This window comes from Gouania willdenowi, chromosome 21, assembly GCF_900634775.1.
Source record: "Gouania willdenowi chromosome 21, fGouWil2.1, whole genome shotgun sequence".
Taxonomy (NCBI): domain Eukaryota; kingdom Metazoa; phylum Chordata; class Actinopteri; order Blenniiformes; family Gobiesocidae; genus Gouania; species Gouania willdenowi.
In genome coordinates, this window is record NC_041064.1 from 29013359 (window position 1) to 29028697 (window position 15339).

Sequence of the window (15339 nt, forward strand, 5' to 3'; positions counted from 1 at the left end):
TGCTCGTCAAAAGTCGATGTGAGTTCTGGATCTGAGAGTAGGGACGGTCCCATGGCTTTATATTCCATCTGAAGTCTCTAAAGCGGCTGTTCAGGAGGAATGCTTTCCACGGAGTCAGTGTGTGCAGCAAACTGTGAGCGATCCACTTTCAGTCAGCGCAGTCCGCCCCAAGTCAGACAGAGAGAGTAAGAACAGACAGAGTAAATCGCTTATTAATCATTATCTAAGGAGGAAAGAACAGACCCAATTCATCTGCAGTGTGGACGGAGTGTGTCTGCTCTGATCAGTTGAGCTTGGCTGCTTGTGTTTGAGGAGCAGCTGTGACTCTGACCCTCTAACTGTCCTCACAGCAGCAAGTGATACGTGTTTTCATTTCTCTAAAACATCAGAAAACTCTCCAATAACACAAGATAAAGTTCCTACATTTGTTACTCGTCTCTATGGAAGAAACAGTCACAAAGGGTTTCACATAGTGCGCGTGAAGGAGGGGAGGCGGGAGAGTGGAGCACCTCACGATTCTACATACCCCAGCTTTAATGGGTTTTTAGGTAATAAGAACTATTTTTTTTACCATGATACAATTTGTTGAACAGAAAATAAGGATGTATTTTGTACAGGTGAACACTTTCAGGTCAGCTTGTATGAAACTGAATTATTTCCTGGGTAATTGTGAAAATGTTTTGTTGTGTGGCTCTTTACATTGCTCTTTGTTCGCTCCAACGCAGACTGATTAACCAGCCCTGTTATGATGAGTACAATAAGTAACTCAATTTAAGACTCTTTTATAATTTTGCATATTTTGTATTTAATCAAAGAAGCTTCAGAGTTTTCAAACAACTACCGGGATGACTCATCATACTTGCAAAATGGCCGATGTTCAATATGCAATTATTTAAGTCCAGTATAGTATTTTTAGAAAGGAATATATCTAAACCCACAGAGCAAAGCAGGACAGTTTATTACTTTAAAGGTCTTTCCGCCTTTCAGCACAGCCTTATCCTGGAAACTGTGATTAGTCCTCCTTCATAATCCCTTTTTTTATTTAGTTGAATACAGTGGTTCTCAATCATTTTTGTCCCGTGTACCCCTTTTGCATTTTTTGTCAAATCATGTATAGTATACCCTCTCCATAATTTCATATGTTGTTTTCATTTGTGGTACATAGGGCTCTCATAAACCCCTAAATGTGTCTCCAACATTGGTTCCCTGAGGCTTAATCTACAAATTCAAAACAATGAGTGTAGTTTAAAGTGATATATATTTTTTTAAATACCAATACAACTTTAATGTGATTACTTCAATAGTAAGTAGATACAGTCTCCTATGTGAAATGTAGCTAATTATTGTCTCTTATTGTCAGAAGTGTGATAAAATGTTAAAATAAATTACAAGATAATATAGTATTTTATTAAGCAATAGTACTGTTAGTTTCTGATGAATTTGTCCAAAAATATCCTAAAAATGGTACATTCCCCAATTATTTTTAAATAATTGTTAAATCTTTTCTAGTGCCCCCTGCAATGTGCTCCTGTACCCCTGTTTTGGAACCACTAGCCCAATATATTGTATATACTGAATAAATCAAATGAAACACGTCTTAATTCTTTTTTACGGGGAGATGTAAAAGTTAATATTTTAGTGGATTTTTAATGCTAAAGTGCAGACCTTTTGGGTAGAATGCTTCAAAACCCAACACATTGTTGAATGGAAAAATGTAAATAAGTAGGAGAAAGATAGAGAAGAAAGAAGCTGATCATTCATGGACTTATTGAATAGTTTATTCAGCGCTTAGTTAGTCAGTTTAAAGTGTTTTAAATGCTGTGTGAGTCGTCTCTTTTGATAGATTTTGTAGCACAAGCTACATACCTGCGCTAACACCACTGTCCGCTAGAAAAATCATATCATTAATTTAATGCAAACTAAACAATGTGTTAGAAATTTAGTACATTTGTTTTGAAAAAAGAGTCTTCATATCTTACAAAGGATAGATCCTTACTTCCTGTATATTTCTTTTACAGCAGAGGTTCTCAACGGGGTCACGGCCCACATGTTGGTTCCAAACCCTGTGCCTGTGGGTCACAGGCACAAAAAAAAAAAAACCGTCCTCTAAAGATCTTCAACTCTTCTTTTTATTTTTATTTATTTTTATTATTTGCATCTTTGACAACAGAAGTTCAGTTTTACAAACTAATTAGAAGAAAGACTGATTTACAGTAGTTCTAATGCATTTTTTTCCTTTTACTTTTCATTTAATTTTGTTGGATTCTGCAGATAAAAACTGCCTTTCTTCTTTCGTGTTTTGTTTTGTTTAGAATTCTCCATCTCTTTGTGTCCGTAGTGTGTGTGGAAGCCTTTCTTAAAAGTCTCTTTAGGGTGAGTAGACAAAGCTTTGCAGAGAATGGACTCTGGGAACACTGATCTGATTTCTGTGTGTTTTTGTACCATTTGTGACCAAGATGTAGAAAGAACTGCATGTAATTCAATGAATTAACAGAGCACAATGTAGAAAAGAGATTCTTCAATGATACTGACACATAACAAAGCTTACATGCTTTGTCTGTTATACTGAATCTTAGTCAACATTCTCATTTCCATAAAGTGACCTTGTGTACCATTTGAGTTGGCTTTGTAAAGACTTGACTCAATCTAGATTTGAGTCCTCGAATAAGGACCCTGTGTATAGCCAGTTTTTTTTTTAACCTAAGAATGACATATTTTAGGTAACGCTAATAAATAACCAAAGTACAGTGTTTCATAACATGCATTTTTCAGTCATAATACATGTTTGATTATCACAGGCATAGCGACTCTAAACAGAAAGGCAATGGATGATGGATTAAGTATAACTACATATATCATATACACTGCTGAACAAAATGAATAAAGACCTCCATCTACTGGTCACATCCTAGGACCACAAGGTGCTTTCTCTGTTTAAGTTGCACATTGTGAGTCTAATCTAATCAGCAGTGCCACAATATCAGGTTTTGTGATGTAAAAATAGACAAAGCTTTTCGTATAAAACTCTTCCATCATAGATTTATTATTTTTAATGATACTTCATGACACTTGTCACATGTTAAAGGCTTCATTCAAAGCTGTGTGGGAAAAACTAATTTTATATCGATTAGAACAGAGTGACTTTAGTTAAAGTCAAATTAAAGGTGGAATTTATCTTTAGCTTTGAAAAAGTAAGAATGATGCAGTTACATCTCATGACTACTACAAAGAGCTGTGAATGTGATTCTCCCTGCAGGATCAGGTCAAAGGCCAACAGAAGATAAGTTGGTGGTCTCAGAGGTCGTGAGCTATAAGATCCAGGCCATTAGGGATGTGTCCAGACATTGTATTTAGGGCCTAGAGCAGCAAAACTGTTCTTAATCGAGCTGATTTGTGGGAACTTTTGCTGTTGGCTCTAAGAGGGACACTGTAGTGACGAGGGCTAAGTAGTTAAAGACCCCAACAGCTGAAGAGAATGAGAAGAGCAGCTTCTGACTCTGGTGGAAGAAGAGGAACAAGGCTTGTGGCCACCAATAGGTGAAGTACAGGGGGTGGTAGGGAGATGTCCCTAGGTACTTGAAGGGGCAAAATGCAGGTGATTGGTCTGTAAGACTTAACATTTTTTTTTTTTTTTTACTTTTCAGAGCTTCTTTTTTTGCCTGAGGAAAAACGTTACCGAATGATAATGCACACTGTGATATAGGATGTTGATCTGCTTAGGCCACACCCTTCCTCAACACACAAAAGTACTGTATATGACAGGAAATCACTTAAAGCAGATCTAAGTAACTTGGGCTAGCGCTTCCTCTAAAGGTCCCTTTTGGTTATGTCACGGTTATAAACACTCCACACCCCCCGCCGCCTGCCCCACCCCACAGCTACATGTGCACCTTTGCTCTCCCAAGACGGTAGCAACCGATCACTGAAAAATCCTAATACAACAGTGACACTAAGGGTGCTTTCACACATATAGTCCCATGTGACCATGTGAACAGTGTGAGGAAGAGAGACAAGTAAAATAAATGAATGATGTGGGAGTAATACGGAAGGGAGTGTGGAAATGTGTGTGATTGTGTTTGTTTGTGTGCTGACAAAGCGGCTCTGAAAATGGATGGATGGACATTTGTGTATGTGCTGCCTAATGGAGCACTGGGTTGCGAGTGTGTGTGCGTGCCTGTTGCCGTGACAACAGTGTGTGTGATTGCTGCTGAGCTGTCACTGCATGGAGTTGCTCCGTTCCTCAGACAAAGGTCTTCTCTTCTTATTTTGCTGGCTCTATCATGGTATAAGTTTGAGAAAAGTGAATTTGTAGACGACGGTGTGCAGCCACGGGGCTGGTCATAATCTAGCATTAGTGTGTTATGAGCTGCCGTAAAGCAGTACGTCTTGCCACCGGGTCGGAGGCAGGGAAAGTTGCAATTGCTGTTTTCTGGCCAGAGACAGCAGGGGGATGAAAGACCCCCCCAATCACCCCATAAACACTTGTATTACCCTCACAGGGACTACGAGAAGGATTTATTAAGGTGAAAAAGTTACTTATTTTTGCTTTAAATCCAATAAGCATTCAAGTTTACACAGGCTAGAGATAAGAAAGATGCATAATAATTCAAAATACTCACTAGCCTAATAATTGTGCACACAGTATATGTTACTAATAAATCACTTAAAGCATCCAAACACAGATATCCAGGACTGTACACAAGTTAAAAAAACAACCAAAAAAAAAAACAGGTTGTGTTAATTGTAATTTTCAATAAGCGCATAACTTCCTCCCACTATCGTTCACACACCTGCTTTAAGTTCTCAGTGAGCTTTGGATTCTTGTTTAAGATACAGTAAGGCACAGGGTTCTGAAAGAGTTCTAGACTGCGTAAAGCAAATTCTGACATTTTCTTCTAAACACATTAAATAGGTCATAAACGTATTCCTTAAAACATGTACAAAGCCATTCAACCATCTATCATTAAATTGTGGAGCTAGGCTTCAAAAACTGTGTTCTGTGTTCAGGATTTAAGAAATCAGGGTCCCATTACCAACGGAGCCCTTATTAACATAAACCCGACACTGCTCACCCAAACTTCCGTGCAGGGGCGGATCTACCGGGCACCTCTGCTGCCACTATAATTTGTACACAAGAGCACAGAACTATGCGGCCGCGGTCCACCGTGGTCCACCGCCAACAAGGAAGACACGGAAGTATCGTGAGAGTGGCACGGAAGTGCGTTGTTTACATTGGCGCACGAGAAGAAAGAGGTAAAAACAAAGCTGCCAACCCTTACGCATTTGTCGTGAGCACACATTTGTATCACTCCAAAAAGAAAAGGAAAAAAAGTCGTTCCAAAACGGACTCTCTCTCTCCACCCTCCCTCCGTGACTGACGTTCCACTGTCTTCAGACATCGTGGGTGTTTGTGCACGTGCAGGTTTTGCTCTTTTGAGTGTGTTTTGTTCGCTGCAGTTTGTGTGTTCATGGATTGTGTAGGTTTGAGTGTGTGTGAGGCAATGTGCACTGACATGGGTGTGTCCGGTGTGGGCTGAATGTGCACAATTTTGGGGAGCATATGTATATGTAGCATCATAACCCATGTACCCTTCATTCTTTGGTTATTCCGTTTTAAAACCAAATCAAAATAACAAATAAACGGTGTATTTGTAATTCTGTATATATTCATCTTCTCTGTCTCTCTCAATCAGTGGAGCCTATTCCTCCTTATTCAGGCCAGAAAGTAAAGTGCACCCTAAACATGTCGCCTGTCCATCACTAACACACACACAGATGGTCACAAGAGTCTCCCAATAATTTACCCTTCATGTTTTTGGACTATGGAAGGAAAGCAGACTAACCACACTACGAATGCCTATGTAAAGATAAAGAAACAAAGCATTTTGTATATGAAAGGTAAAAATATCAAAGCCTCACCAGCCACAAGAACAATAGTTCTAGATGTTTTAAATTCCACCTTCCCAGGGTGGTGTGTAGCTCAGTGGGTTGAGCGCCCGCCCCATGCACTGAGGCTGTAGCTCCTCACCTGCAGCGGGTCCGGGTTCAATTCCCGGCCTGGGACCCCCTCCTGCGTGTCATTCCCTGCTCTCTCTCACCCCCTTCCTGTCAAGCAACTGTCATATAAAGGCCACTAGAGCCAAAAAAAATCCTTTAAAAAAAAAAAAAAAAAAAAAAAAAAAATTCCACCTTCCCTAACAATCCCACTTCACTCACCTTTTCTTAAACAGTTAATAGCTTTGTACAGGCTCATACAAAGATAAGGTGTTCTTCATTGTGAGTGCTTCTTATTGCCTATGATGATAATAAGGCTCTATGTTCAGCTACACTTTAAATTTAGCTATTAAAAAATTCTGACAATGACTCTGACCTGTAATGCCCACTAGATGGCAGTGATCCCTCATGCTTTACTTTCATATCTAGAATATGAAGAAACCTGCAGTATATTATTTCCAAATGCAAATAATGAAACAAAAGGATAAAATATGTGTAACATGCTAACTGTATTATTTAGAGCAGTGTTTCTAAAATGGGGGTATGCGATAGCACTACAAGGGGTACGAGAGATATTCATACTAAATATTACCAGCAACTCACAAAACGACAACAAAAACACACAAAATAACAGAAAAATATACTGAATAATAAAAAGAACAAACAAAATACACAAAATGACACCAAAAACACATGCACTAAGAGAGAAAAATACTTACTATTACCAACAATACACAAAAAATAAGAGAAAAATAGACTGTATAATAAAAATAAAAAAAACAAACAACAAAATACACAAAATGACATAAAAACCCACAAAAAACCCACAATGATGATAGAAATGTTCTTGATTAGAACATGAGCTGAAAATACAGGGCTCAGTCCTGATAAAAATGATAGAAATAAACCTATTCAGGAGACACTAAATTTACTGTTTCATTCCACTTATTTACAAAATGAGATTCTTTAAAATGTGTGTTAACACTCATTCATTCCATCATTTTGCTCTCAAGGTGTTTTTTTCCGCAGAATTCTGAGCAAAATGTTCTAGCCGATCAAAGGGGGTGCTTGGATTCAAAAGTTAGAGAAAGGGGGTACTTGAGCCAAAAAAAAAGTTTGAGAACCACTGTTTTAGACAAAGATAAAGGCACCGTTTACACTGAATCCAGGAAATACTGTTTTAGATTAACCCAGACCGGGAGAACCCACAGTAGTTTTAACAAATAAGGTTTCCAAAAAGATCAGTCAATTTACTCAATTCAATAGAATCATTGACCTTGACCACAGACCGTACAATAATAATTGTTGTATTGTATATAATAATTGTTTTGTTACAGTTTTGTTATGTATATGTAAAATAAAAAAGCACCCCATGAAAGTGGTACAGTATGTCAAGGTTTAACAAGTTCTTTAGGTATAGTTACAAAAGTTACATACACAACAAACTTAACAATTGTCATTTTTATTAGAAAAAAATGCCTCCTGAAGTAGGTGTTTTAGGTATGAACATGGTCCTAAATTAACCCTGAGTAATTTCCCTACAGTGGTGTCAGCATTGTTGTTCATGTGTCATGTAATGCACAGGTGCTGACTTTAAATAAATGTGTGCCAAATAAAAATAGCTAAAACTGATTTCCTTTACTCACAAATGTATCAATCGTGCAGCCTTCTCACATAAATGTTTCTATTTCACTAAAACATGATTTGTTTACCATCTTTAAACCTCCATAAGAACAGCTTTAAAAGCCTGGGTGGTTATAATTTACAGCACAGTGTAAAAATATAAAACGCACTAATCATATACAGCTGTTCTGTTATTGTGCACTGGACCAAATTAGCTGTTACGATAAGACATGTACAGTATACAGTATAAACTGGTGAATATTTTTTTCTGTGGACAAACTTCATCGCTTTATGGCATGACACAAGTCACCTACAGTCCATTTTCCCCCTGATACTTTACGTCGTACTATTTTACTACAAGTTTCCATGCAGCGAAAGCTCCAGTGGCCACGATGACACACAGCCAGGCAGGCTGCTTGTTTCACGTTTTGATTTGTTGTGGCAAACTGCTGTCTGCAGTGTTGCAATGCGTGTGCACTACTGTGTCTACTGCACAAATGCACAGTATATTGAGCTTGCTTTTAAAATTGAATCCCACTAAGCAATCCAAGTTTTTATGAAATATATTGGTAATGTGATTACAGGTTTTTTTAATATACTGTAATGGATTACTGTAAAAAAACAAACAAAAAAAGGTTTTTGTCCAGTTTACATAATGCCGCTAATGATAGTACATTAATCCCCAAGCCTGTCCGTGGGTACCTGGTGATGTGGGTCTGAAAAACAACTAAAAAGAATAGTTGGAATGGAATAAGTTTACTAGACATAAGATATACCACACTGTAGAAACCTTTGATTGGGATTCTGAGAAACTGTGCTATAAAGTAAATAGTTTAAATATTGAAACACTGTAGTGAACTTTAATTGCAAGCTCTATTAAAATATTGTGTATTTTATTGCACATGTTCCTTGATACAACAGGAGTCACAGAACGATGTCATATTTAGCCAAAAATTATGTGTATTTTATGGAGAGAAAAAAAGGCTTTAAGGTGTTGTTCTTTTTTTTTTTTTTTTTTAATAAATGTACCCATCTTTTGGGTATTGCTAATACATAAAACAGAATTGATATTGGATAAAATGACTTCTACAGGTACCTGGGGCTAATATGATAGTAGTTTCTATCCAAAAGGCCCATTGGAATCGTTATTTTCTATTAGTGGTCCTCAGTGTGTTCTCCTTGGGGGATTTGCTGTAGCGTTTCAATAGAAAACTGACAAATTTTGCCTGACTGACAGAAGGTTTTTCCGTCAAGTGAATTGTCAAGAAACGTGCCCTTCTTTTGCAGCACTTTATATATGAGTGGATGAAAAGCCTTTGGCTTAAATCCAATGACAAACCATTCAACTGAACAACAAACAACACAGTGGAGATATCCATCAAAACCCTTTGCACAGCCACAGTGATAAATGGCCATCTTTTGACATCCAAAACTTTCATTATCTGGAGAGCCAGCACATAGACTTTCTTTGGTAGAATAATCCACTTTGTTCTTTTAGAAACACCAAAATGTGACATAAAATGTCATCTGTCTGCAAGGAGACGCTACTTCTGAAGCCTCTCTTATTGATCCGCCCTTTCTAAACCAGCAATAAAGCAAAAAATAAAAAAATAAAAAATAACATTATGTTCAGCCAACTGTTGGGCTACTGACAGCGCCCCATGATCAGTGTTCGATCGCATCTGCATCTGCTCAGTGAGGTGTGAGATTAGTGCCTGATGATTTGTGGCTGTGAGATAATTAACCCCTCACCGTGAAGGAGATCTTTGATCAGCTGTCCAATATTTAGAGAATTCACCACCATTTTTACTCCTCAGGGATATTAGCAGGAAGTGATGAATATAAACAAGATTGGTTATATTTACTCTCCCTATTTCTAAACTATTTTAATGATGGATATATGTTATAGCTTTTTAAACATGACGTAACTTCTGCTGAAATGCACTGTTGTGCTAATTGCTCTCAGGAGCTGAGTGAATACCGGTATATCATATCATAATCAGGGTTATGTTGTAATGGGAGCTTATTCAAGCTTCCTCAGGACCAAGGATATCATGTTGTTGACTTGATTAGTTATAAAACTTTTGGCCAGGAATAAAATCTTGCAGCGCAATCATGCTGGATATGTGTAAAGTATGGTGAGCACTTCCTGGAAGAGGAACTTCCTCTCCTCTGTTTACTGTAATTGCATTGCACTTGACATAACTATCTGTTGTATTATGCCATCAAGTGGTACTGAGTTTGAATTGCAACTAAAAAGCTGACAAAAACTTAAAAAATCCATAACATTATGTTGTTTGGAGCCAGAGCTGTGACACTATTTTGCTCAACCATGTGCTTTAAAAAGTAATGCACAAAAATGGCAACATGTAGGAATTTGAGCCAGTTTCACAAGCACTGAATAGATAGATAAATGGATAGATAGATAGATAGATAGATAGATAGATAGATAGATAGATAGATAGATAGATAGATAGATAGATAGATAGATAGATAGATAGATAGATAGATGGTTAGATAGATAGATAGATAGATGGTTAGATGGATAGATAGATAGATGGATAGGTAGATAGATAGATAGATGGATAGGTAGATGGATAGATGATAGATAGATAGATAGATAGATAGATAGATAGATAGATAGATAGATAGATAGATAGATAGATAGATTAATGGATGGATGGATGGATGGATGGATGGATGGATAGATAGATGGATAGATAGATAGATAGATAGATGGATAGATAGATAGATAGATAGATAGATGGATAGATAGATAGATAGATAGATAGATAGATAGATGGATAGATAGATGGATAGATGGATAGATAGATAGATAGATAGATAGATAGATAGATAGATAGATAGATGGATAGATAGATGGATAGATGGATGGATGGATGGATGGATGGATAGATAGATAGATAGATAGATAGATAGATAGATAGATAGATAGATAGATATGGATAGATAGATAGATAGATAGATATGGATAGATAGATATGGATAGATAGATAGATATGGATTGATAGATAGATATGGATAGATAGATAGATGGATAATCAGTGGCATTGGTAGAGTACAAAGTCTCATCACCCTCTGCTCTGCACAGGTGATGATGACTACTTTGTGACTGTGAGCACTGAAAGGCTGATCAAACCACTGTAACAGTATAAGGTTGATTGTAAGAGTGCCGTGTGTGAAGTGGCAGGTTTCTGTGAGAGGATCGAAATGTCATACTCACAGATGACAGTCACTTTACACTTGACCCATATTTAGTATTCAACTATTTTTCCATTTCCATTGAGATTCTGCGTAATGATGATAAAAATCGCTGAAGATGGTTCTATTTCAAAGTGATTGATTTTGTTGTCAACATTATAAACAAAATACTTTAACACTATGGGTGCAGGACAATATATGGTTCAACAAGATATTGCAATATTAAAATGTTACAAGACATATTGTTGAAAGGATACAAGTGGTATTGTGATACAAAGGGAGTGTTGAGGGTGAGGGTGAAGCATACCTTTACGTTCCTTGCCCAGAGTCAAAGGAAATAATTACTTTTCTAACTACAATTATTATTATTTTTTCTTTTATGTGAAGGGTCTTTTTTCCATTCCAAAAATATCTTCTCATATCATTATTGTGAGCCCAGTATCGCATATCGTCTCATATCGTGAATTTTGTGTATCACCCCACTCTTACTTAACACTCTATGTTGTCCAAACTTGTATATATATATATATAATATATCATTCACCAGAATGATAAATTATACAGTCAGTATTCAGCTTACTGGAAATCCCTGAGTGCCCAAAGACCCAAGACAGAATAACAATGAATGCTGCCTGCGCTGGGTTTGTTTTTAATGCAGTGGGTAAAGGGATCAATCTTATTCTTAAGAAAGAAACTAGACCATGTATTCAACTGTTTTCATACATGATGGCTAACGGTTGTGCTTCAGAAAAAATACTTTGTAAAGTGTAGCCTTTGGCTGAACATAACTAAGAAGCAGCAGCAGCCACTGGTTGAAAGGATTAATCATATCCCTCACAAGAAAAAACATGTGCAGAGTTAAATGATCATAGAACACATGCATGGATGCATCTGTGTCTGGACTACAATGTGTAAAGTATACAATATTATATATATACACATTTTTCCTACAATTTTGTTTTTGGAGAGACGGAGGAACAATCAGAATACCACTTTTAGCAATATTTTTTCAAATATGATAGATTACCTTTTATTTTATCTTTATTTTCTAATTTGACCTAATGCAAACATTAAGGTGTCATGCCCCCTATAGGGATATGCTCAACCTAAAATAAGATGATGATCCAAAGAAGACCTGCATCATCAGATACCACTAAAACTAAAATACATTCTGTTCAGACTGCAGCTCAAAACCCAGTCCTTGTCCTCGCTGACTGTCTGGGCTGACTCAGCTGATTTATGTCAAATCAAAGCTTGGACTGTAACTGGGTGGGGGGGGGGGGGGGGGTATCCTGGCTGTCAGACAGTAGTCGTCTCTCCTTCTATGTTGGGTGCTAGGCCTTGTTAGAGCAAAATCAGATCATGTGCCTGCTCATTTTTCTACTTTCTCTGACAGCACTTAGTTTTGCATTATGTATCTCTGGTAGAGCAGCAAAACTTTAATGCAAGCTCTGAATGATGACTAAGTGGGAGCAGAATGAGACTCCTGTTGTTAGCCTCATCTGGAACAACCAGCAGCCTGTTGGGCGATGGCATGGATAGAGCATAGATAAGTGGAGAGAAAGCACAAGCACTGTATTAAATATGGATGAATATGAATTTCAAATGGAATCCAAATGAGTTGATTGACATCTTGAAGAGTAGGTGGAAGAAGACATTCACATTAATCCAGTGAAACCATGACTAAAATTTGTTGACAGACTATACTTAGAATTTCTATTTTGTTTCTTCAAAGCATCAATTCAAGCAAAAAAATTATGTATTAGACACAATGGCAGTTTGTGCATGTGCTGATTGGCTGTCACAGGTCACATGGTTATTTGTGATGAATAGATCATCAATCCCATTGATTTTGAATGAAGGCATTCAGAAAATGAGAGAGAAAACAAGGAAAAGAAGAGGATCCACTGATTTTACTGCTATAAACACTACAGCAGTTAGAACTATGTAAGTTTTTTTGCTGTATGTGTAAAATTTAATTTGTATGAACCGTCCACCCTTTAATGTCGCCAATAAACAACACACTGCTGTTCTCAGCTATTGGGGAAGAGCAGCAAAAAGAGTATAAATGATTTGATTGCTACTTACTTCCTACGTACATGCACACTTTTAGAACAAGCCTAGTGAGAACCTGTTCAAGCTCATTTTTATCACAAATGACGCCATGACCACTGAAGTCACCAACCCCAGCTTGTAATTACAAAAAGGTCTTTTCAAGTAACAAAACAATCACGTGTTCAAATGCTTATAGTTGCAACATCTTTTTGGCATTTTATTGGATTTAATCATAACTTGAAATATTAATTCCACTTCTAGAATTTTTATGTCTATAATTGGTGATGTTATGGATGATACTGAAAAAACAGGCGGGCTAGGTGTGGTGGAGGACCTGATGCAGAGAAAGATGGAGGCAAAATGCTGGAGCATGTTGAAAAATAGAAGTCCATGATTTATTGTAAACAAAACCCAAAAAAGTAAAGTAGAAACAAGGCAGGTACAGGTAGAATTGGACACAGGGAGACACCACAGGTCGGAAGGAGGAGCAACGACATGATACAACAATGATGTAGTGATCATTCTGTGTCCATACACTCAGCAAAATAGTGAGGAAGGCTTGATTAGAAACGGTGTGTTGATAATATCACACATTGTGTACTGTACGGATGGCTCTTTTCTGTAGTGTGCTTAGTGATTGTAAGGTGGTTTTGTAGGTATTACCCATACTTCTACACAGTAATTTAAATATGGTAACATAAGTGAACTATACAGAACATACAGTGCTTTCTCTTTCAAAAATTGCCTTGCTTTCACCATCACTCCAATGCTAATTTTGCTCTAACATGTTTTATAGGTGGTTCCCAGCAGATTGTATTCAGAAAATGACATTGTTCTTGTACTGGTGGATATTGCATACAGTGCCACCCACCCTATGGTCTATAAGGACCCCAAGTCTGAAATAAAGGTATCTATCTATCTAATGAAATAAAATATACTAAACTGTTACATAGAGCCTAAAAGGTCCAAGTGTTTTCCACAAATCAGACAGAACAAACTCCTTTGAATTGAACTCAACCAGGAATGAAGCTCATGATTGTGCATGCAAACTGTAAATAGTACATTGTGCCTCTGCACCACATGGTGCCTTGGCATCCCAATTTATGACAAATGTATGTGATTTGAGCCCTAACCTTTTTGCTGTGAAGCAATATCATTAAACTACTGCAGTGGGCTGTCCATTTTATTCTATTGCCAACATTAACAGCTCTAATAACGGGACATTGACAGTTGGTTTCTGTCTCTTTGACCACAGCATGGAGGAGACGGTGCGAACATTATTACAGAACCAGGAATCACTGGATGGCCCCAAAGTGGACCCACTGGACCTCATGAAAGCATACAAGGTAAGAAATGTAATAGCACTACCTTTAAGTCCTAAATAAAGCCTGTAAATCTGTGCTGTTAGTTTTTGTTTTTTTTACACCTTTTTGAAAATTTCTAAGGCAGTGTGAAGTTGTGAAATGCCAATTGATTCATTTATTTTTACTCTTCATTCTCCATCTATAACCCAGATACAAATCAGGTGGATCATTTGCTTTCAGGTATAGTATTGAGCACACCCTGAAAAATAGATGTGAAACCTTTATCAAACTGTGTGTAGTTACTAGTTAAGGTATGAAACTTCTCTAGATGAATAGGTTGTTTAGCCTTTTCGTTTGCTGGTTCTAATAAACAATACATCTGGAGATATTTTGAAAGTAGAGATTGGGTGGGTTGTCAGTTTTCAATCTATCCACTAAAATGCCTCGATTAAAAAAAAAAAGTTAGTCGGTGGGGTAAAGTCTTTGCAGACTTTACTTACTGTTCATCATACATACATTTATTACAACTTGTTTCAATATTTCCAACATTTGGGGGCTGATTTAAGGTATGTGCCTGTAAAAACATTCAAAATACAATAATTTAGCTTGTGCAATCGACTTCATCAAACCTGGAACTGTTTGTCTGCTAAAATGTTGTGTGTTTACTTAGCATGTTTGAGAGGCTGGTCTTAACTGTCACAGCATTTTGCAGAGATTGCTGAAGGGATTGTTGGATGGTACAGATGCATTGGAAACTAAAGATGCGATGGAAACTGATGTTTAATGTTTGAGTTAACATTGTAGGTATCAAAAGTATTTGATTGAGAACCATTGAAATAAAACTATAGTCTTAATTAACTGCTCACCTATCAAAAAGCAATAAAAGTTGTCAAGTGTAATGAAAAATTAAATAGCATGTGTGGCACTACGTCTTTCTATTAGTCAAAGGCACTGCTACTCTCCTCTTTCTTGAGGCTGCCCTGTGTGCACCTGCAGCAGTGCACTCTTCTCCTCTTGCACTCTCTTCCTCCTCTCCAATATACTGGCTGCACAGATGAGGTTCTGAAGTTGACCGTCATCAAGCACTCTTGCCAGGCATTAATGGCGAGTGTCAGCCCAGAAACAGCGCTGACCAGCTTCC

General features: G+C 37.4%; 1 protein-coding gene across 4 annotated transcripts in view; it reads left to right on the plus strand.

The window, feature by feature from the left end:
- The window catches only part of LOC114454937 (nck-associated protein 5-like), a 112463-nt gene that overhangs the window by 16094 nt on the left and 81030 nt on the right, over positions 1-15339 (plus strand). For all 4 annotated transcript variants that reach the window (XM_028435881.1, XM_028435882.1, XM_028435883.1 and 1 more), the window contains exon 2: positions 14150-14240. In XM_028435881.1, the coding sequence (XP_028291682.1) occupies positions 14151-14240 (90 nt within the window). In that variant the 5' untranslated portion in view covers position 14150. The remainder of the gene's footprint in view (positions 1-14149; positions 14241-15339) is intronic.